The 23,357-nt window shown below is 43.5% G+C and overlaps 1 protein-coding gene across 14 annotated transcripts in view; it reads right to left on the bottom strand.

The window, feature by feature from the left end:
• Nucleotides 1-1,016: 1,016 nt before the first annotated feature.
• The window catches only part of mrtfab (myocardin related transcription factor Ab), a 44,455-nt gene continuing 22,114 nt past the window's right edge, over nt 1,017-23,357 (bottom strand). For 6 of the 14 annotated variants that reach the window (XM_063893181.1, XM_063893193.1, XM_063893189.1 and 3 more), the window contains 17 exons: nt 17,607-17,672; nt 12,329-12,384; nt 11,145-11,220; nt 10,256-10,414; nt 9,288-9,442; nt 8,448-8,612; nt 7,773-7,841; nt 7,266-7,450; nt 6,309-6,477; nt 5,275-5,664; nt 4,079-4,990; nt 3,790-3,996; nt 3,608-3,688; nt 2,680-2,820; nt 2,469-2,561; nt 2,258-2,321; nt 1,017-2,136 (listed from right to left, as the gene is read on the bottom strand). In XM_063893181.1, the coding sequence (XP_063749251.1) occupies nt 1,628-2,136; nt 2,258-2,321; nt 2,469-2,561; nt 2,680-2,820; nt 3,608-3,688; nt 3,790-3,996; nt 4,079-4,990; nt 5,275-5,664; nt 6,309-6,477; nt 7,266-7,450; nt 7,773-7,841; nt 8,448-8,612; nt 9,288-9,442; nt 10,256-10,414; nt 11,145-11,220; nt 12,329-12,384; nt 17,607-17,672 (3,497 nt within the window). In that variant the 3' untranslated portion in view covers nt 1,017-1,627. The remainder of the gene's footprint in view (nt 2,137-2,257; nt 2,322-2,468; nt 2,562-2,679; nt 2,821-3,607; nt 3,689-3,789; nt 3,997-4,078; nt 4,991-5,274; nt 5,665-6,308; nt 6,478-7,265; nt 7,451-7,772; nt 7,842-8,447; nt 8,613-9,287; nt 9,443-10,255; nt 10,415-11,144; nt 11,221-12,328; nt 12,385-17,606; nt 17,673-23,357) is intronic. The other 8 variants (XM_063893182.1, XM_063893195.1, XM_063893187.1 and 5 more) reach the window with 7 other exon arrangements.

Here is a 23,357-nt window from a genome sequence, read left to right as displayed (position 1 = left end):
TTTCTTCCACGTTCTCTCTTGTCTTTCAAACAAACAGGTGTAGAACAAAACCCTCTCTCAGCGCCCTCCATCTCCCCCCTCCGTCTCCCCCCCCCCTTTCAAATGTCAGCCTTCACATCCCCTGCTATCAAAGGCTCCTCATCCTCAGCAGGATCCAGGAGAGATGACTGCTCCTCTCACATCAGGCGACCTAATACAGAGACAGAGAAACAGGCATGACGAGAAACATTTAAACATACATAAATAAACAAACAGGTGGAAAAGAACATGTTTAGATTTGTGGTTTTGTAACTTTTTGATCATGAAGGGGTTCAAAAGGACGTGATACATAAAGCATTGTATTCGCTGTGCGTAAATTGGCTGAAAACTGTACCTGTTTCCTCTCTTCAAATGATGGATGAAAACAGCTGGTTTCTTCACAATGGCTCCCTCTTGCGGCCCTTCTGTTAACTCCAAGGATACAATGGAACCATAAAGCAGATTACTAATGATTTAATAATAGCAAGTAATAAATAATAAAGTAATAAATCAGGATGAATAAAGAGAGCATCCTGATGAGCACAAGGAATAGGACTATTCGATTATATCTGATATTGTATTTTATTTGAATCGTCTGTTTTAACCAAGGTTATAATACTGTTGTGTTTCAATGATTTGTTTCATTTAGTTTATTATTTTATACTTTGTTTTAAATGTCCTTTTCATCTTCCATATAATACTTACTTGATTATTATCCTTTTGTCTTATTTTTAAAATATTTATTTTGGCTATAATTCTTGAGAAATCACTGTATTTATCAAATTAATTTTCTCCTTTTTTTTGAATACATATTGCAGGTAAAACTCTAAAACTGAGATGAATTAAGGTTACATTTAAATTGATTATTATTCGTTTTAACAAGATTTCAACAATTTACTGATTATTTCAGTCTTTGAATTTATTTCACAACTTATTTTGAACAAATAACTATAACACCTTGAGTTGTGACCGTGTAAAATGAAAACAGACGCAGCCTGTGAGTTTTTTATAGTATGTTTATTTATTTTTTTACAGTTTTTTCATTAAAAAATGACAAGGTCCAAGTGTTGGAGGCCCCGCCCTCAGCCTATGATCCCCAGCCGGCGAGCTCGATTCTAAAGCAACCAGCAAAGAAAAAATAAGTCGTATGGACAATTGATAATATACACCCCATATACAGCAATACATAGTGGTCTGCCATAATGTTACCGATAATACGCAGCCTCCACGGAGGGGGGGGGGGGCGTCAATTCAGAAACTGGTGCCACTGATATGGTTTCCTCTCAAAAAGTCAAATAATGACCGTGTTTTTTTTCACTAGTGTGGGCAGAGTCCAGTTTGAACACAACCAATCAGATTCAGCGTTAGTGCAAAGTTTAGGAGGCACTGACACTCAACCCCCCCCCCCCCCCCCCCCCCATCTAAACCGCTCAAATGTTTAGCACGTTGCATCACAGTGACCCGCTGCAGGACTGTGGAGTCGAACCGGACCCCGTCAGGAGTCCCCTTCTAGACCCGCCCTCATCAAACTGCATGTGTCAGTGCCCCCCCGCAGTGGTAGAGACAGCATAGAAAATGTTTCTGTATGTGCACGGAGTACAGACGGGGGCTACAGGCACGACTCCCAGTGCAGCTGCAGGTCCGAGCTGTCCAGGAAGTCGGTGGAGAAGACGCTCGGGGGGGTGTGCGGCACCAGAGGGGCTAAACTGGTCTCTTCTCCCCCGTTGCTTCCTCCTCCCCCTACTCCTCTCACCATGGAGATGTCCAGCCAGTCCATGCTGTCGAAGTCCAGCCCGGCAGGGTGGGGGGAGAAGCCCAGGTCTGACGTGTCCATGGGGGAGGGCGGGTGGTCCAGGATGCTGGGGGTGCTCAGCATCTGGCTGTGCAGGTCGTCGATCAGCGTCAGGCCACCGTCCGGCTCCACGCCCAGCAGGGGGGCCCCCGTGGTGCTCTCCAGGAAATCCTCCAGGCGCCCGCTGCCTGAGGAGGGGGAGGCGAGGGGCTCTGTCGGGGTGGGGGGGGAGAGGTGGAGGGGAGACAGAGGTGAGACTGGGGAGGGAGGGTCGGAGTGCAGAGGGGCGAGGGAAGGGTCCGGGTTTCCTTTGAAGCCGGGGATTTCTGAAGAGGAGCGAGAAGCGTCATCAGAACATGACTCATCGTGTGTGTGTGTGTGTGTGTGTGTGTGTGTGTGTGTGTGGTGTGTGTGTGTGTGTGTGTGTGTGTAAATAAACATTTTTACCTCCACTCTTCAGCAGGATGTCGAACAGGTCGTCCATCTGCTGACTGTTGACGCCGTTCTCCTGCTGAGAGACAAGACCTCCATCAGTGACCAACATCAAGCTCTACTGACACTTCAATCACACAGAGAGAGAGAGACAGAGAGAGGGGAGGTGGAGCGAGAGACAGAAAAGGGATGACACTAAAGGACAGACGGAGGAAAGAGGACGTACTTTGGAGCGCTTGGAAGAGAGGGAAGAGTTGTGTTTGGGAGAGGGGGGGGTGAAAAGTGTGTGTCGGTCGTACGGCAAACACACCTCCTCTCTCTGAGGGACGGGATGAGAGGAAACAGAGAAGAAACAAGGAGAAGAGTTAATGAGGAGTAAACCAGGAGGAGATGATGGGGAGGGTATCTGAGGAGGACGAGGAGGAGGGAGAGTTTACCTTCAGGGAGGAGATCAAGCTGCTTTGGCTTTCAGAGTCCGACATGTCGTCGAAGAACGGCTGCAGGCTGGGGGGGGCTGTGACGGACAGGCTGTGCTGAGGGGAGCCGCTGGTGTCCAGGTGAAGCCCCGCCTTCTGCCCCTGCAGGGATCAGAGGAAGATATGTTACTAACCTGAAGTATTATATTCATTCAGGAGCAGACGCTTCAAGGTAAAGGATAACGTGTTTGCGGGATAAGAGCGTTTCCCATTCTTTATTTCGATTAGTTTTTATAATTATTTTATTGTATTTATTGTCTTTCAGAGTGAGCTCATTTCTTTTACCCTCTGACTTGAATTAAATGTCTGTTTGTCTAGTGTTGTGATTATATTATTATTATTTGTATTACTGTGTTATTTATTGTGTCCGTAAATTAAATTCACATGAACAGTGGTGGTGATCTTTACACTGCGTCAGTGGCGACCCCTTGTGGCAGGAAGGCGTCACTGCTCAGTGGATGCAGACAGACTTACTGTTCATTGACAGTACAATTAATTACCTGGTAGACATAAGACTTAAAGATGTGTTCAAAATAAGCTTAGGTTCAAGGAGCATGGAAATCTATTTTGTACATAAGTCTTTTGTGTTCTCGAGCTTTAAGCTTGTATTTATATGAATACATGCAAAACACATTTATAGAAGACTTTGCAGACGAAGTAAAATAAATAAATATAAAATAAAAATAGAAATAAATTAAGAGATTGTTTCAAAGATTCTAAGTTTGAAAAAAGCAAAGAGAAGAAAAAATACAAAAATAACATAAAATCATTTAAAAAAAAACATTTTTAAAGTAAGTATTTAAATGTCCTGCATCTACACTGTCAAATAAAGGCAAAAGAAATCAATGAAAAGGTAAATAAATATTCAAAAGTAGAGTCATTGATGTACCTTTTTGATTGGCTCGGGCTCTAGCGGCTCTTTTGATTGGCTGTCAGTGCTGGGGAGTTTAGTCGGAGTCGACTGCAACCTCTAAACAACAAGAACAGATCACATCAACTCATATTATTAGTCTATAATCACAGATTATTAACCGTGTTCAGTCCACAGAGGAATATAAGGTTTCCCCGTACCTGCAGTGTGATGCGTCCGTTGGGTTTGGCCAATGAGGACCCTCCGTTCTGCCCCTCTGCGCTGTGATTGGTCAGAGCGATCAGGTAGTGGTTTCCGTTGCTGTCGGTGACCAGCGTCGGGGTGCCGTTGGCCTTCAGCAGGTCCAGAGAGATGGCCTGAGTCTGTATCTGAGAGCTGTTCTGCTGGTTGACGAAGACCGGAGTCACCTGGACACAGAGAGAGTTTATACGAGTTATATTTTTATTCTTTACAATTCATCCAAACTGAGATGGAGCCTCCGTCTCTTACCGGCTGCGTGCTGACGGCGGCCGCCTGCTGCCTCTGCTGCTGCCGCTGCTGCGCCCTCAGCTGCTTCCTCTGCTGGCTCTGGGTCCCCGCAGTCTTCTGGATCTGCACCTGGACCTGCTTCAGCTGGCTCCTCTGCACGCTGTGAGGAACCTGTTTGAGCTGCACCGACTTCTGCTGGCTGAGCTTCTGCTGCTGTGCTAGCTTCTGCTGCGCCTGGAGCTGCTTCTGCTGCGTCTGCTGGATGATGAGCTGCTGCAGTTGCTGCTGCTGCTGGAGCAGGAGCTGAGCCTCCTTTCTCTGCTGCTGGAGCTTCTGAGAGGTGGACGTAGCCTCGCAGGCTTTTTGTTTGGGCTGCAGGGTGTGCTTGTGCTCCGCTTGCTGGATCTGCAGCCGGTGGATCTGCTGCAGCCGGAGCAGCGTCTCCTGACTGCACTGCATCGGCTGGGCGGCTTTCTTCCCCTCCGTCACGCCTTCCATCCCCTCCTCGGGCTCCAGCTCCTTCTTCACATTCACCACCACGCCATTAGGGAGAGTTGGGGGTTGGATGGCTGAAGCTTTTATCAGAGTTTGAAGCTTCACCTCGGGTCTGCTTTTGTCACTTCCTCCCGTCTCTGCTCCGCCAGTCACCTTCCCCTGCTCCAGCTGCGACCGCAGCGTCTCCACCAGCCGCTGCTTCTGCCTCAGCATGCGGGTCAGCTCCTCGATCTGCTTGTCCTTCTCCTGCAGCATCTGGTCCTTCTCTAGGGAGGACGTGTCCATGGCTGCAGCAGATAGAGGCTCTGCAGGTGAAGTGGAGGTGGAGGAGAGTCTGCAGGAGCTGTGAGTCTCCTCTTTGACCGTGGAGAGCGGGGAGACATTTGAGGGGTGCTGAGGAGACGGGTGCAGGGTGAGCTGGGTGAGAGGAGAGCTCACCTGAGGGGAAAGACAACAAGAACAGGGTTTAGATTAGAAAATGTGTTCTACAGGAGTCTCTACGGGAGTCTCTACCTGTGTCTCTACGGGTGTCTCTACAGGACTCTCTACGGGAGTCTCTACGGATGTCTCTACGGGTATATCTACAGGACTCTCTACGGGAGTCTCTACAGGTGTCTCTACGGATGTCTCTACGGGAGTCTTTCCAGGTCTCTCTACAAGTGTCTCTACGGGAGTCTTTACAGGTGTCTCTACAGGTGTCTGTGCTTCGTATCAACCCTCACCATTTCTCCGAACATGTCTCCATTGCAGCTCGTCTCGTCGGGACTCATCCCGGCCAGTGACCTCTCAGAGGGGGTCGGAGACATCGGGGGGCTGGAGCTGGTGCTGCCGAACCTCATGACCCGCCCCGGGATCACCGGACCCAGCGAGGAAAGGTCCAACTTAAACCCGCCCTCTCCTGGATGATGGTCGGGGGTGGAGGTTGTGTTTGGAGAGGGTGTGATGGTGCCAGATGTCCCGGTCTGATGGTGTGGTTGCGAGACGCCGTTCTTCAGCGCAGCTGCGTTGCCTCCGTTTTGCTCCTGGTAGTTGCGGAGTCTCTCGATCAGATCGTTCTTGGTGCCGGAGACGGTCAGACCACGCAGCTTCAGTTCCTGTTTCAACTCGGCGACCTGGATGTGGAAAAGCCAGAGCAGAAGTCAACAAGGGGGATTTGACTCAGAACGAAAGAGAGCAGGATATCTGCTTTCTAAGAGGATAAAGTGAGTAAATAACTTGTAAAATATTGGACAATTTTACCTTCACAGCTAAAGTTTGGGACTTTATGATTTAGATTTACTTTTAGAGGACATATACGTGATAAATGAGTTAGAAAGATAATTTAAAAACACATCAGCTGTTGAATTGTGAAGTTCTTTTCTAAATATAAAAAGGTATCCTTCTCTTAATAAAGTTTTCTATTCAAAAACTTTTACCTTAATCTTGTAAATTCTAGCACCAAAATCCTTTAAAACATAATTTCTAATTGTATTAGACGCTAGAAATGATTAAAACTCACTTCCTGAGGTCCTTTAATACATAGTTGTTGGGTTGGGGTTAGTTATACCTCTAATAGAATTCATTTTTAATGCTTTATTATTTTTCATTATCCGGTTTTTGTAATTTTTTATCAATATTTTGCACAAAATTGTCCTTCCGGATTAATAAAGTTATTATTTATTCTATCAAAAAACAAGCTGGTTTTATTGTAACTTAAAATATATAGCTAGATGTATAATTGTCTACTGTTCTGACTCTGGGGAAAGTTTCTATGTACCTTGAACTCATCCAGGTTGGCGGGCAGACTCCCTGGTTTGGCGCCGCCCGCTGCTAATTGGCTCTGACGGGAAGCCGCGCTCTGATTGGATGTGGTGTTGGTCGTCGTAGAAACGCTGCGGGAGGGGGAGGGGCCAGAGTTTGTGGTTGGAGGCTGCTCAGTAGGAGGCCTGGTGGAGACAGGAAGCAGAAAAATATGGATATTGCTTTCCACACTCTGTTTTTACCACAGCACCGAGGCTTATCTGGGATCAAGATTCTGTTTTGAGCTCCCGGCTCTTCAGACTGACTGAAGAACCACAGCAGAGAGGCAGAGAGGAAGTCATAAAGACACCCGCTTGCAGGCCGTGCTGCACAAGTAACCAACAGTAATGACCATGGGTTTAATAAGAGGAGGAATAGTGACTCCTGGGGGGCGGGGGGGCGCGGTCAAATCGTTTTTTTTGCTTAGGAAGGAAATATCCCAAAGTACCGGAAGTCGCGGCCATGATAAGAGCTTTTTGATTTCTCTACATGATAAGAAAAGAGCTTCAATGCTCCGTTTGTTATCTCCTTAAACGAAGGACACACTGGGCTGTGCTTTCCCAAATAAAGGGGATAATGCTGTCCCACAATGCATTGCGGCTACAACAAAAAAGTAATATATTTATCACTTTTGTCCCCTTGAATATGAACACAGAGGCAAAGTATCTAGATGCTTTGAGTAGTCCATCTCTAAAATTGTGGTTTTGCACAGCAGACACACATCGATAACGTCCTCTGACACCCCATAAAGACGTCTCGAAGTGTCGGTGCAGTTTCTTTTCCTAAGTCCTGATGAGTTCTCCTGCGCATCTTTCCCTAACCCCATGACGTTTGTCCCTAAGGTTAAGGAAAAGTGGTTAGAGAAGCAACAAAGGACCTGCTTTTTTGACAATAATACCGCAGCCTTTGAATAAAACCTCTGCCGGACACTCACTTGGGGGGCGCGGGCAAGATGGTGTGGTAGTTGTAGTGCTGCTGCTGCTGGTTGAGGATCTGCAGCTGCAGGAAGAGTTGCTGCTGGTGGAGGAGCTTGGCGTAGGACGAGTCCATCTGGGGGGGGCGCTCTTTGTCTGCCTTCTGGTCTGGAGGGATGTACTGGTGGTACTTCAGCTTCTTCACCTGCAGCCGGAGACAGAAAAGGTTGAGTTCAACAGATATGACATCCCCACTGTCAGGAAGTGGGTGATTTCTATTCAGAGAAACACCATCTTTATTCTGGTTAGGGTTAGCAAAAAAAGGTATCCCTTCCTCTTTCTATTTCTGGATTGTGTGACTGGAAAATGTCAAAAAGTCTCTCTTATTCTGAGAGGACTGACACCAAAGCCACAGATGGAGAAACTGGAAGAACCTCAGTTCTTTGGTAGTTCCTAGACGATCAACGACCGTGCCTGAAAATATGTGTTTGCTTGAACTCTTCAGTAAAATGAAACAGAAAGCTGACCTTGGGTTTGCTGTCCTTTGGTTTCTTGGGTCTCTGAGGAGGACGGTCTGAACTCATCTTGTTCTGAGACTGGAGACAAAGTGTGAGAACCAGGGTTAGGGGGAGGAAGTGAGGAAATGAGGAAGAGTTAAGACGCTTATAGCTGCTTCAAAAATAGAGATTAGGGTTATTAAGTCATCAAATCTGTGGGTTGAATCAGAATACTTTATTTATACTGGGGGAAATTTGGTTTTTTGAAATACATAAAATCAAAATAAATGGTACATATAAAGATATATAAAAAGAAGCATACATTCGCAATTAAAATAATAAATACATTTAAATATAAATATATATATATGTATTTATATAAATATAAAATCAGAAGTAAAATGTCATATTTAATAAAATAAACATTTGAAATTAAAGTAAAAATATGCAATAAAAACTAACTAATACAAACATTAGTAATATTTTAAATGAAGGATTAAATAAAAATACAATTTTAAAAACATGACAAGTTTAAGTTAAATTGTGCAATAAAGAAATAAAATAATTATATAAAAAGTTGAATTTCAGATAAAATGTCCAACAAAAGTTAAAATAAAGTAGAACTAAAAGTGGAAAGTGTGCACATTGTACCACAATATTAATATCTATATTTACTGGAGGGGGTAAAAAGACAGTCACGTGTACCTTGACATGTCCAGTAGGGCGGGAGTTAGTTAAAGTCACCATCGTCCCATTGGTGACTTTTGTGAAAGGGGAGGAGTCTGACCCATTCACCTGGAGAGGAGGAGGAGGTGGTGGTGGTGGAGGAGGAGGAGGAGGAGAAGGAGTGGGGGGGGACTGTGTAATGAACTGAGAAGAGATAACAGGTTAGGGGTGTGATCAAGTTTATCATTCATTTCATTCAAATGAATCTAAAATCTGTCGGTTTGTTTAATCAGTTCAAGTTGTTTGATTCTCTTTAGTCTAAGAAATCAACAAGCCTCCACATGTATTATGTTTAAAGACAACATGCATTCTCTCTGTGTAAATGTCAGTGTGATAGTGACAAATTAAAGGACTAACAGGTAAAAATGCCTCCTAAAAATCACAGAATGTCCTTTAATCCATGTTTTATCAGCAAAAAATGCCTCAAAATGTAAAAATCACAAAGACTAAGTAAGGTTTTCGTAACAAATCAAGACTTTGCTCAGTCTACTAATCAGCGGTGCAGTGCAGGATGGTCAAGTGTATTATTTTATTACATCAATGCTCCAAACGTCTTACAATTACATTTGGAAATGAACTTAAGCATGCACATTTTGTAACTACATTTACTATTTCCAGACTATTTAATAAAGCCTGAATTATTAGACCCGTCTCAGACGATGGCACACTTAGGAACTCAATTAATATGCTTTTCTGTTTTTATCGTGTTGGCAAAAAGGTGTCTGAAACAAGTTGTAAAAGCCCTCATTTTTAAGACAGTGGGTGCAAGTTGCCCCATAATTCTGATATATATATCCCTTCAATCCTCCGTCTTGTTACCTGTGTGGGAGACATGTCCCCGTTGCTGCTGAGAAGGTCGGAGGGGGACAGCTGTGGGACGGCGCTCAGCGGAGAGTCGTGATTGGTCAGCTGATCCGGGGACAGAGCATCACAGCTGTCTTCATCCAGAGAGGAGCTCTCACCCTTTGGAGAATCTGTAACCCAACATCATTATCATTACATCTGGTGGGAGATTAAACTTCTGTGCTCAGTAAAAAATGTAGGAGTGTATCTTGTGTTTGTGTCCAGAGGGCAAACACTTCACACACTCATCCCTGTTTGATTTCTAAACAGTGATGAGTCATTTAGAGAAGTTATACAACACTGTATGCCGTACAGTGTTTCCTAATGGGAGTATGTACACACATTTGTGTTGTGTCACTCCTGTAGCAGCGCTACTGTGAGGTTTATCATCCAGGAAGATGATGCAACCTGTAAGACGTGTGTGTTTGTACACTCACTCTTAAAATACTCTATCACAGGTGTGTGTAGATGCCTGGATGTTGAAATTTGACATCTCAAGGTGTGTTCAGAGACCGTAAATTAGACTTTAGAGCATACAGCTCAATAACAGAGGTCAACGTGTTTTAACTAGACTTCAACACCTGCACTCATCCCTTAATGGCTCCATAAATTCATCAGGAGAGGTGAGGAAATTCACTTTGGGGTTGACTGAACTTTAAAGAGCATGATGTTTGGTGAGTGTTGCTGCATGTTGTGCAAGTGTGTGTGCATCCCTGTTCCTACATGCTCACTTAAAAGTACAATATGTTTTTATGTTCATCTGTACCAGGTGTGCACACGCTGTACAGTGAGTGAGTGAGTGAGTGAGTGAGTGAGTGAGTGAGTGAGTGAGTGAGTGAGTGAGTGAGTGAGTGAGTGAGTGAGTGAGTGAGTGAGTGAGTGAGTGAGTGAGTGAGTGAGTGAGTGTGTGTGTGTGTGTGTGTGTGTGTGTGTGTGTGTGTTACCCAGAGGTGAGTGCACAGGCAGGTCCACAGACAGGATGTTCTTGTGCACCAGCTCGATGGGTCCGGGCCGGTGGGAGATCTTGTCGTTGAGGTCGTCGGCCAGCCGTGCTCGCTTCAGCTGCAGCTGCTTGGCCTGCAGGGAAGGCTCTGCAGACGTCTCTGTGGGGGGGGGGGGGGGGGGGGGGGGGGGGGGAGAGAACATGCATTAACATTCATTCACCAACGGATTCATTCTGATCTGCAGGAAAAGATCAGGTATCTACCTTTTTAAAGACAAAAAAGTGACAATTCTGCAGATTATAGATATTGAGGCTACATTCGTGCTAATGTGCTAATGTATCACATGTATGTTTATTACTTCTGCTATGTTTGTGCCATGTTCCCACTACCTCGGTCGGTTAGAACCATAAAAATTGATCTTTTTGAAACAGTTTAAGACAGAAAACGTCAGAGTTGTGTTTTAAAATATGAGTTTTTCAAAGGTTCCTGGGTTTACATTCAAATTCAATTCCATAACCAACACTAAAGCCGGTGCACCTTGCAGCATTGAGACAGCATCACACTTATACACCAATAGGATGCAAACAAACACACTTTCAATGAAGTATCATGAATGAACGATCTTAAATCGGGGGTATGTGGCAACCCCAGGCTTCATAGTGCTTGTGCAATGCCGTCACATTCTCAGAAAAGCAAGTGCTCTTCTCATGCCACATATAAATATGAAATAGGAACTATATGTTAACCTTATCAGATGGAATTGGTTCTGTTTTGTTCACTGTATGGTTCCTTTTTTTGAGGAAGTTTCATGCAGAATTGAATCTTTCATTCTACACTGCATCATGAATGTTCTTGAGTATGAAAGTGTGGTTCTTCTTAAAAAGCTCACCCTCCAGAATGTGCATCCTGACCAGCTCCGAGCGCTCAGGACGACTCCGGATCTTCCTCTTCAGATAGTCCTCGGTCTGCGGGAAATCACACAATATGGACGTAAGGGAGGAGGATCACAAGCAGAAGGATGAGGAACAATAAAGAGAGGAGGGGGGATGCTGATGTGTCATTGCTAATACAGTGACCTCACTTTAACTACATTTCCTGTGGATGGAGTTCCTGCAGTGGTTGCTTTCTCTCTTTGTCCTTCGCTAACCCTAAGCTACTTCTGAAAGCATCCACTAACACACACGGGGTATCACAGATTATGCATTTAAATCTTCACTGAGTAACTTTGCAGCTCCAGATGGCAGCAAGAGGTAGATCTGACCTTGGGTTATAAGAAAATATGCTAATAAAGCTAAGCTGTTTATTTAAAGAGTGCTGCCTTCAGGGTTCCTAGTCATTTAAAGAGGACATATTCTGCTCATTTTCAGCTTCATATTTGCATTCTGTGACTCTATTGGAACATGTCTCCATGCTTTAATGTTCAGAAAGCTCTTTATTTCTCTCATACTGCCTGTGCTGCAGCACCTCTTTTCACCCTCTGTCTAAAACCAGAGCCCAGTCTGCTCTGATTGGTTAGCTGGCCGGCTCTGTTGTGATTGGTCCATCACTTAGATGGCCTCTTAGCTCATCACGTAGGACTTACTTTTTAAATAGATAAAGTATAAATTAAGGAACAGATCGAATTTGAAGTCGATCAGATGAAAACTGTAGGAGGAGCTTGTTAAAAAACGGGCTAAATCGTGCACATAAAATTCGAAATGTGCGACTTCCTGTTGGGTTTACAGTATGGCACCAAGAGGCTTTTCTGTGCGTCTCACCATCCAACATACACCTACCACATTTCTAGGGGATGGGTGAGGGCGCTAGACAGTTTTTTGCCAATGCCTTGAAAACGACACCCCTAAAATATTGAATTTTTCACCAGGCAATTCTGCAAAAACAAATGCACCTTTGGGAAACCTTTAAGCCATGCAATTTAACTCGTTGCGCTGTAATATTAAAAACTCCAGCAATCGCAAGGTCTTCCTCTCCCTCTCTGCCGGTGCTCAGGCCGCATCTTTGCATCGTCTGCTGTTTGAACACAGTGTGAGTGTTCCCACAGAGAGAGAGCTCTTGGTGCTTGAAGACACTCACCCTTGCTCGCTCCAGACTCCTCCGCTGTTCGTGAAAGGCTGCCGGGCTCTTCAGTGCTGCGAGGAGAGACAGAGAGAGAGAGAGAGAGAGAGAAATTAACAGCGCTCCCAAGGACTGATGCTCCTCTCAGCGAGACACAATGTGAGAACAGAGACGGCTGTTAGAGGAAGACAGACTTAAAGCAGAAGTGCCTGCAGGACACAGGGTCAGCGGGCCAGTTCTCTAACCACACACTCTGATGACAGCCAATTGTGTGTGTGTGTGTGTGTGTGTTTGCAGAGATAAAGAAGTATTTTGTTCTGCAAAGGATGCAACCTCGGTTGTATCAAAGAATATTTTTACCTGCCATGGATTGTCATGTTTTGACTGTGGCTTTAACATCGAAGCAGCTGCAGGAAGTGTTCAGTTATAGCCAGTCGTGGGGGCTAATCTTAGGTACATTAGGTTTTTTTTGGGGGTCAGATCATCAGACAAACTTCATATTATAACCACAATATTGTTACCTTGCCTAAATGTAAACATACCGCCTCCTGGGAGCTCATATGCTCACCTTATTTCATGTAGTTATTCCACATATTTGTTCTCCTAGAACAGTGTGTGGACATTTGTTTTGTCAGGGTCTTCTCACACAAAAAAAAGCACTAATCCCCAGGACACTCCAGGAGAGACGGAGGGGAACAGGGATTCTTAGATGCATTGAGATTTCTATTGAAATAGTATGTATGGATGCAGAAAGTCAATAATAGGTCACCAGAGTAGCTCAATGGAGACTAGCAAAGCAACGTGTGTGTTTAGCGGTGAAGCTATCCAATAAATATGAAGTGGAGTTTGCAGTGTCTTGTCTTTCCCGGAGTGAAGGGATCGGGTATAACTCCGCGACCAAAACAAAGTGTCTCTCCTGCACGAAAACCAACAACCCTGTACTGTAAAGCCAGGACGCATGTTGCTCACAGAGGAACCATGATTACTTTCTAACAATTCATCTGTTCATCTTACTTATGGATCATTGCAGATACTCTTTATTTTAAAAGTCAGAAGGAAGAGATGTTGATGCTTTAAGATGCATTGAAGAGCGTTTAACAATGCAGCTCTTTGAGTCAGAATACAATGGCTAAAGATTTCCTGTGTGAAACAAAATGCTCTTGAATTAAATTCTTGCATACTTCAACACATCAGCAACTTCAGCCCTGCTTCATGACAGGCTTATTATTTATGTCTTTAAACATGTACTGATGTGTGACTTGCACGTAGAAAGCAGACGTCCAGAACTATTCCTAGAACAACTGTCTGTGTAACGTCAGAGGGATGTACAGTAGCTGGGAAATATAAATTCTGATGACTAGAAGTCTGGAGAGGATCGTTAGAGAGCAGACGGAGGAGAGAGAGGACTGATGGAAGGAGTTGCTGCACACAAAGAAAATCTACATTCATCACCGCAGTCAGCCGCGACTGTCTGCAATACTGAGGAGGACAGGGAGGGGGGGGTGTCTATGTGCCGTGAGTGGAAACATATTTTTATACAATTTTAGCCAGACAGCCTCAACAGAGAATATTACCTTTAAAGGAGAAACTAACGTCCTGTTTGTTTTTAGATCAAATGTCTTGAAAATGTCATAAAATATAGAAGAATGTTTCTCAAAGTCCAAGGTCATGTCCTAGAATGCCTTGTTTGGTCAGGAAAACACTCAAAAATATTCAATTTCAGATTAGATAAAACAAGAAATGAAGGGAATCTCAATATTTGAGGCAAAAAAACCTGCATTTTCTTCATGAAGAATTATTCATATTTTCATGTTAAATCTGTACATAACACAGTGCATTCCCTTTGAGACCTTTAGCTAAGAGCACTGTAAGTAAGTAAGACATCAAATCTGTCTTTAATATCAAGAAGTTTGGAGTTTTTAATATAAAAAGAGACACTAATACAGATGTTGAGTATATTTAGGGAAGGATATTGAGAGGAGAGTGGCAGTTACAGTGATGCAACGAAGCGTGCATTAAAATTGGTCAAGAACAGCTGGTGAAATCCAAAAAGGCGTGTGAGGGTGTGTGTGGACATCCTGGAGACAGCGGGGCGTCAACTGTACTGAATGTGTGTGTGTGTGTGGGGGGGGTTCCTGATGTCACAAGCCCTGACGCTGAGAGGAAGAAGACCCACATACCAAACGCTGTTATGTAACAAACGGTCACAAATCATAACAAACACACCGCCGGTCAGCTGATCCTTCACTGCTGACAGACAGTGAAGGATCAGCTGGTGAAATAAGAGTGTGACTGAGGTCATTACGTGAATATGATCAGAGTTTGTTTTAAGAATATGACATCAGGCGGTCCCCTTGTTCACTGATAAGGCGTAGTGGAAATAAAATCTGTATTTAAATGACACTTTTGTTGTTGTGTTTTAATCGTTGTTGGCCGCATTGAACCCGAGGGTTTCCCAAAAACAATGAGCCAGTAGAAATGATCCATCTCTTAATGTAGCTCTAATTGACACCTATTCTGTTTCTGCAGCCGGTAGGAAATGCAATTGAATGTCTGCACAGCTGCCCAATCAATCACTACCTTTACAAAGACTCACAGAAACAGGGAAGGCACCACAGTGTGCGTCTGGCTTTACTGAAAAACAGAACAGAGATGAACTGCAAGACAACAAAACGAGTAACCGGCCCTTTAAGAAAATGATCTGTTGTTCCTTAAAGGCTTCTTACAGGAATCTGGTTTCAATACTGGGAACATGAAACAGACGCCTTAATCTCTTGTGAATATCTAAGAGAAATGTCAACTCTGAAGAGGTCACATTGATCATTCAGCAGCTCAGACATACTCTGATTCAAGGCAAAGGAGCAGGGTTATAAGGGAAGGGTTTTCCAGTGAATCACGTTGGATAACAACACTGCAAACTAGAGCGTCTGCTAAACGAATACCAGACACTAATATCAATGCTATACGTGTCTCTCTGACACAAACAAGAGGTTACTAATGAATGTGTTTGCAGGGTTCTTCTATAAAAATATACAGTATGAGGGCGCTAACAGTGAAAATCCTGCATCAGATTGAAGTGTAAAATAATAGTGTCTTCATGTCTTAAAGCTGCTGAGTCATATATCGCACCTCAAACAACAAATAGATCCAGAGCTCCGGTTCCTTTACTTCCTCTCCAGAAGAAAGGAGAGTAAAAGAAAGGATCAGAAATCTCAGTTTCAGTGTCAGCCTGCTGCCTGCCACTCGTCCCCCGGCAGACCCACCGGACATCCATCCCCTATTTATTCTCTGTAAGCTGTCTCTGCCGTCTGACCAGACATCTGACCCCATCTTCATATTTCTGGACTCACTAAACCCTTTCTGACCAACAGAGATATTGCTTTCTGGTATCACCTTAACATTTTACGGGGAGCATCTGCATTTTGGTTTGAGGAACACCCTGCTTCACACATTGTGACACAAGGCAACAACAACTCTGCAGCATCACTGCAGCGACCATGAGGTCAAGTGCCTTGCTCAACAACACCCAGCCTGTTGCTAGTGAGAGACACAGGGTGGAGTATTACTCATTAACACCTCCAGCTGCAAAACCAGTGTGAGAACTAAACCACAGCAGCACTGACCCCGCACCAGTTCCCAGCACTCTTCTGAAGCTGGATAGTGTGGGGGAAGAACCACTGCCACAGAATTCAAAATAATTCACTGGTATCGATATAGGTTGGACTAGAGCTGAGCCACACCAAAAAATAAATAAAATAACGCATCATCAGTAAGATTAAGATTAAGATTCAACTTTATTGTCATTGCACAGAGTACAAGTACTAGGACAACGAAATGTGGTCTCTGCATTTGACCCATCCTAGTGTTAGGAGCAGTGGGCTGCCATTATGTACGGCGCCCGGGGAGCAGTGTAGGTAACCAGTGTCTTGCTCAGGGACACCACGGTGGCACTTGGTCTTTCGGGGACTTGAACTGGTGACCTTCCAGTTCCCAGGCCAAGCCCCTATGGACTTCGCCACCACCGCCCTATGTAATGTGGATATACTGAATAAATAGGAGAAGGTGAATATTATACCAGCTATAACAGGGAGTTATATCCAAGAATAGACATCACTTCACTATAATGCATGCTTAAAAAACTGGGAAAGACACTTGTGTGATATTACAGTATCAGCAATATAGCACAAAATCGAGTCTGACGTCAAAATATGGATGAAATATAAATGTATTGTCAATTATTGGAGCATTTTCTATATGATTGCACCCCTTCAAAGGTTTGAAGGTAATCCACAAGCACTTTAAAGGTTAGGCGGATGTACCGTCATGTTTCTTGCCGCATTGAGTTCATATCCACAAGGTTTATTGCACAGAAATCGTACTAAATTAAGTGTAATGTAATATTACCTGCTTTTTTTGTTGGTTTGAATGCACTTATTGTCCCTTTGGATTAAAGTCAATGAGGATGCAGCAGCTGAGAGAAGTCCAACGTTTAAGGACATGCATGCATGGGTGACGAAGGCTCCAGTTTTCATTCAAACCTTCATCTAAAAAAAGTAGTCGTGCATCTAAAGTTGATCTGCTTCAACGTGTTGGCTAACTATTTTCATTTTCATTTCTTCTTCTACTCCACACTCGCTCTGCCATAGCAGATAATCTACCCTACAGTGTAATGTATGTGGCTGAGTGCTGCGTGCTCTTTAACAAAGAGTCTTCTTGAAGAAAGAACTCCTTCTTGATGCCCACAGATCAAATCTACACCGAAACAGAAGAAACTCTAAAAAAAACTAAAACCCATCTCTGCCTCTTGTGATGAGCGGAACTGTGAAACAGGAAGTGGATACAGAAGAAGAGGAAGCTGCCCTATTTGATAACATAAAAAACACAACTAAATGTGACAAACTCATGTATATACGGGGCTGACATTTACGGCGGAAAAGTGGATGCAAAAACGTCTCAAAATACCGTTTTAACTAAAGAAACCCAGAGGATAATCACACGGCACGTTTGACTAATGAATCAATACACTTTGGGGTGCAGCATTTATGTATTAAAGCAATCGATCTGCTGTTGGAGGCTGCAGCTAAACTCTTTGACCTTGGCTCAAAAGACACACACACACACACACACACACACACACGGTCAGCACAAGTTCCTATTAAGCATCATCAAGCACTTTCTCACACAACACATCTTGCGAGGAGACTTTCAGTTAGAGCTCTTCCTGCGATGCATCCCTGGTGTAAGGTGTATGACGACCTGCAGAATACAGAACATTTATTAAAGTAGAATGACTTACGTGGCATGATCCCTTGGCTGACCAGCTCCTCTCGTGTGCGTCTCTGCTGGAGTTTGAGCTGGAGGACTGCATGGAGGCAGAGGAGGTGAGGGGGGGGGAGAGAAAGAGAAGAAGAACAGAGAGTCAGTGGCGGCCGGTGAGAGTTAGAAACTGCAGCGGTGGAGCTCTGAAGGCTTCCTTATTGTCCAGCGATCAGCTGTGTTCAGGAGTAAGCACACACGGGAACACAGATGCATTTGGACGAAGAACACTCAGTTCATCATCACATTTCCCCCTTCAAACTGGCTTCTTTTTTTTAAGTGCGGGTGCAAGGAGGGCGTGAGCAGCAGACTACACTTCCTGTTTCTGAACTTTTTTTGGGCTTTTTATTTCTGTGTAGAATGTGTGTGATAGTGAGTATAAAAAAAACTGGTTATCTTTTAGAAGCGATCAGTAAAAGAGATCAACTACAAAAGATAAGAAAGGTCAGAAGAAGAATTCCATTGCGGATTGAAACAGGTCGAAGAAAGAAATGTAGGACCTATTGCACCTCCATTTCAAAACAGGAAGTGCTCATTACAAAACAGAGGCGGTGCGAGAGAGTTTTAAGGAACAGCGCTAGACAAAATGAGTGTGACAATGTCTGACCTTTCTGCAAAATATCACTTGTTTGGGTAGCTCAGACGGACTAGAGCTTTTCCAAAATACTTATTAGTCATGTCTAAGTGAGTAAAGGCACACTGTTGCACGGTTAGAAGTCTGAACAGGACACCACTCTACTGAAATGCACGCTTTAAAACCAGGAAAAGTACGTAATATCAAATGCTAAATAAGAATTAGAAATGAACTAAAAAGGGACATTCTGCTCATTTTCAGGTTGATATTTGTATGTAGTGTCTGGGACATGTCTCCATGCTTTAATGTTCAAAAAGCTCTTTATTTTTCTCCTCCTGCCTCTGTCTGAAACCACAGCCCAGTCTGCTCTGATTGGTTAGCTGGCTGGCCGGCTCAGTTGTGATTGGTCAACCTGCTTAGAGACGTCCCGAGCCTTAGCCTATCACGTTCGCTGTAATGGAGCGCTATAGCCAATAGAAGCGCTAGCGTTACACAGTGATGTCACTATGTTCAGGAGGTAAACAAAGGGGTTGAATGGAGCGTTTGAGGACCATTTACATGCACACAAACCATAATAGCATAATAGGGCCTCTTAGTTAGTTAGTGAGTTAGACCAGGGGAAGCTGCAGAATAAAAATGTAAATATGTACTGCTGCAGGGTGCGTTGCATTTCATGATTGTCCACGGTTCCAGTTTCAACACAGAGATCATTCAGGGAAGTGAAACTTCCGTCCGTCATACAGACAAAAAACTAACACCCCCCCCCCCCCCCCCCCGCCGTGATAAGACTGTAAGGACCAGCGTCGGGGTCACAGAGACGCTCGCGGTGGTGTGATGTGTTTTCTGAGGGCGATAAGCAACTGACACTGCTCCGAACATCTTCCTCTGAGCTCGAAGCTGCAGCCCGTTTCCCTCTTTAAAACAGAAGTCATTTACTGTTTATCTTCAACGTACACAGTGCTCGATAATATCAAAGGAAGGAACTTTCTTATAAACCCAACACTATTTTCACTGACATGCAGCTCCGCTCAGCTGAGTCTGACTGTGGCTGTTGAAGGGGTGGTGTTGTGTGTGTGTGTGTGTGTGTGTGTGTGTGTGTGTGTGTGTGTGTGTGTGTGTGTGTGTGTGTGTGTGTGTGTGTGTGTGTGTGAGACACCACTGAGGCTTCCCAAGCATTTCTCTGCGACACACACAGCACCTGTTCCTCCTCACCAACAAATGACATCATCAGCCGGTTCATTTATTTTACTTTAATGATCGATTTTTGTTCCTCTCATTGAGCGGCGACACTATATCTTCTCTAGATGAACCCTGTATGTGTTCTGATTTTAATTGTGTGTGTTTTGAAGAGCTAGATGTGTGTGTGTGTGTGTTGGTGTTTGTGTGTGTAGTGTGTTAATGTTTTGTTTGAAAACATGTTTGTGTAGTTTTTTCCATTGTAGTTAGTATTGTTAAGTGGTGAATCTTCACTCCTAGAATGATAATGTGTATAAAATTTTACATGTTTATTCACAATGTAATCTTATAAAGAGGATTGAAATGCTATTATCTCAAATTGACACGAGACTATTATGATTCAATATCAAATCAGCAGCCATGACAGTGTGCTTGCAGACGAGCTAACCAGCTAGCCGGCTGCGTAGCTGCTGCTGGTTATGACAACAATGAAGCCTGCCGAAACACGCGAGTGTTCGTCCAAGCCCTGCATGCTAATTGTACTAGCTTACTGGAAATCCTCTCTGTATACTCTAGCCCCCTCTGTTTTATTACAATCTTTAACTTTTGCTTTTAACCCATATGATCATTTATAAAGGTCAGAATTATTTATAAATACTTTTGCATATATATGTATATATATATATCAGGGTTTTGTCTAAACCAGCTTACAGGGTCTCTGCTCCCTCTCACTGTCGGAACGCGCCCTCAAACCATAATGCAGATTCTCCCCGTAAAATGTTATGCCAGAAAACAATATTTCTGTTGCTCAGAAACTGTATAATTACACCACAAATATGAAGACCGTGTCGAATAGAGCGTCAGATGGCAGAGACAGCTTTGTTTTCACAGAGATTCGTCGTCCGGGGTGCATCCTGTATACGGATGCACGTGCTCGCGAGAATTTATATCTCTTATATTGAAGATCAGCGCCTCACACTATTATTTTCTAGATAAAACCCTGTATATGTTTCATATTTATCTTAATTAGTGTGTGTTTTGAAGAGCATAATGATACAATAGTGTTATAGTTTAACATTGTTTATTGATTATATGTTTTACATTTCATTTTCTTAAAACATTTTCTGTAGTTTTTCCATTTAATATATTCAAAGCTCAGGAAATCCTCTCCACTCCTAGAATGATAATGTTGTATAAATAATTTGGTATAAATGTTGAATTCACATATTATCTTTTAAAGGGGACTTGAATAATTGGCTTATTATCTCAATATTGACCGAACTTATTATGATTTCAATTATTCTAATAATCCAGCAGCCATGAACAGTGGTGCTTGCAGACGAGCTAACCAGCTAGCCGGCGTGCGTAGCTGCTGCTGAGTTATGACAAACAATGGAAGCCTGGACCGAAACACTGCGAGTGTTTACGTCAGAGCCTCTGCAGCTAAATGTCATAGCTTTACTGGAAATCCTCTCTGGTGATCTCAGCCCCACTCTGTTTTATTTACAATGCTCTACATCGCGAGGGATCAGGCTAACTCTGGGGAAGCAATAACATGTCAGAGACGTAAACAAGGAGACGTAAACACAGCATGCATACGTTGCTCCGGCAGCTTAGAGACTCATTATTTCCACAGCTCCAAAACACACGGGCTAAAACAAGAGCCGCAGAGAGCAGGACGAGACGCCGAGGCACTTCCAAGTTAGAGGGTTATTCTGGGAAAGAGAATCTTACACTCTGACTCTATCCCAGCCTCACACTCCCTCTGCGTACGCTTTACACGAAAAGCAGAGCTGACTTATTCATCCTCTCCTCCTGCACTCCCTTTCTCTCTTTATTTCTCAAGGTGCATTAGCTGTTTGGTGCTGTTGCCCCTTGCTATCACCAGTTTGTCAACCAACCAACGTTAAAAGACTAAAACAATAGAGCTTCTGCAATCATTTTCTTGCTGGTTTGAGACAGAAATGTTTCACAGTGACACCACGTCATTTTTAGTGAAGGTGTGATGTGTGAAAAGCAGCAGTGGTGTTAAACTGTAGAGCGGTGTGGGGAAACCAAATCGGACGACGCAGAGTAGCGAAAACAACTAAATGATATGCAAATAACATACACACACAGGACCCAAACACTGTAAGTACAGTAGGTGTGAAGGGAAGCTTTTTTAAGTGAACGAAACCAGACTTAATCCAACTTGATAATTAAGAAAAACCTAAGATTTCTACGGGTTTTATAAGTGCATGTAAACATATTCAGTGGTAACGCTTTCATTGGATCGTTGATGATTAACAATGCTTTCATCTAAATCAGGATGGAGGTTAATTTAGGAAAAGGATGAAAAGGCAGGGCAGCTTTATTAGGATACTAGGCCACCGCCAAAACTGTCCTCCACACTTAAGAGAGAGCTAAGGAACACAGAAGAAGAGAGACAGCTTCGACAGTTTTTAGACAAAGGAGAGGTGGGAAGCAGTTAAATATGCAAAGAAAAGAAAGCAAACTGTAATCCACAGTTAGCAAACCTTTGATTTTTCACCTGATAAATAAAAAATGGTGAGGTTTTGTTGCAGAAATAAGTGAATCAGGTGGTCATTGGTCCTCTGTCTAGGCTTATAGAGTAGGATGAGACAGTTAGTGAGTTCCTAGAGTATAAACTGACTTAGGTCACATATATAAATGTCCAACTTTTGCCTTTCGACACCATTGATGACGTGAGAGTAGTGGGTAAAGAAGGATCCCAGGCTGAGGTTAAAGGGTAGATGAGTAGAGCCAGGTTTACACTGGCCAACTAGGCTAATCCTCCTGCGCTCATTTTAAAAATGTGCAGGTTCCACTGACCCTCGACGTCAACCACTGGCATTGGCATTGGAAATGTTATAATTGGAAAGCCTGTTAAAGTCCTGCATGCGCTCGTCATTCTGCAGACGTTTGACTGCACCTAAACGCAGCGCCTGACCACAGCAAATGTTTCACACATCAGTGGGATGGAAAGAGGCCAGAGGGCAGGAACAATACAAAGTGAAGGCCGCTCACACCTTGGGACGACAACAGGAAGGTTGCAGTGAATACTAACTATCTGAAAGTTCAAGAGGAAGGCAGTCCTTTTCCCAGAGCTGTATGCAGTTCCTGTCACTCACTTTTCCTTCATGAAGCCTGGCTACGTTAGCGGTTAGCAGCTTTAATAATAACGGACGGCTATTCAGCTGTTTTTAAAGTACAAACTAATTCCTTCCACCTTATTTTCATACTTTCCCTTCACTTTTCTCCTGACGTTCTACATCTTTAATCACTCTAATCTTACAGGAATGTTTAGTTTCAGCTGTGATCTGTATCTCTGAACATCACTTTGAATGTTGGCAATAAACAAAGAGAAGCTTATTTGACTGTAAGCCATTCCAAATAAGGCTGTATTAGCATTGCTTTTTATATTATGTCACTGTTGGCTCTGTTGAGGTTTCGCTTTTAGTGGAAAAACATGTCTTTAAGCCGGCAGACCGTGTTTGTTCTCCTCTTGTTTGCGTGCAATTCTCTTCTAAATCTAGAGAATGGTGCTGAAACACGCCACTACAACTACTACTGTCACAAACACTACAACATTTAAAAGCAGCAACTTGAAATATGGATGAAATTATGGTTTTACCTGCATTTAATAATAGCTAAAAGCTCCTGAGGTACTGTTTGTGAAGGTACACACAATGCTCTGTCTGTTTCTTTATAACATGCAGAGGGAGATTTTACGGGCAGACACTGCAGGGGGACAGGACTTTTAACAGATAGATAGCACAATGAAACTTCAGGCTATGAATGATATACTCTGAATGAACCCCGCTGTAGAAACTGGAGATTTCTGACTCAGTCTGGGAGAAAAACTACTTTTTACGAAGCTGCAACTTTTGATTCTAAAAGAGACTTACGATACGTAGGGTAAACTCATTTCACAACGAGACATCACTCTGAAACATCCCCAGTTGATTGCTATATCAAGAC

This window comes from Eleginops maclovinus, chromosome 10 (assembly GCF_036324505.1).
Source record: "Eleginops maclovinus isolate JMC-PN-2008 ecotype Puerto Natales chromosome 10, JC_Emac_rtc_rv5, whole genome shotgun sequence".
Lineage (NCBI taxonomy): Eukaryota > Metazoa > Chordata > Actinopteri > Perciformes > Eleginopidae > Eleginops > Eleginops maclovinus.
Note: the sequence above shows the minus strand (reverse complement) of the source record. Positions and strands in the feature narration are given on the sequence as shown.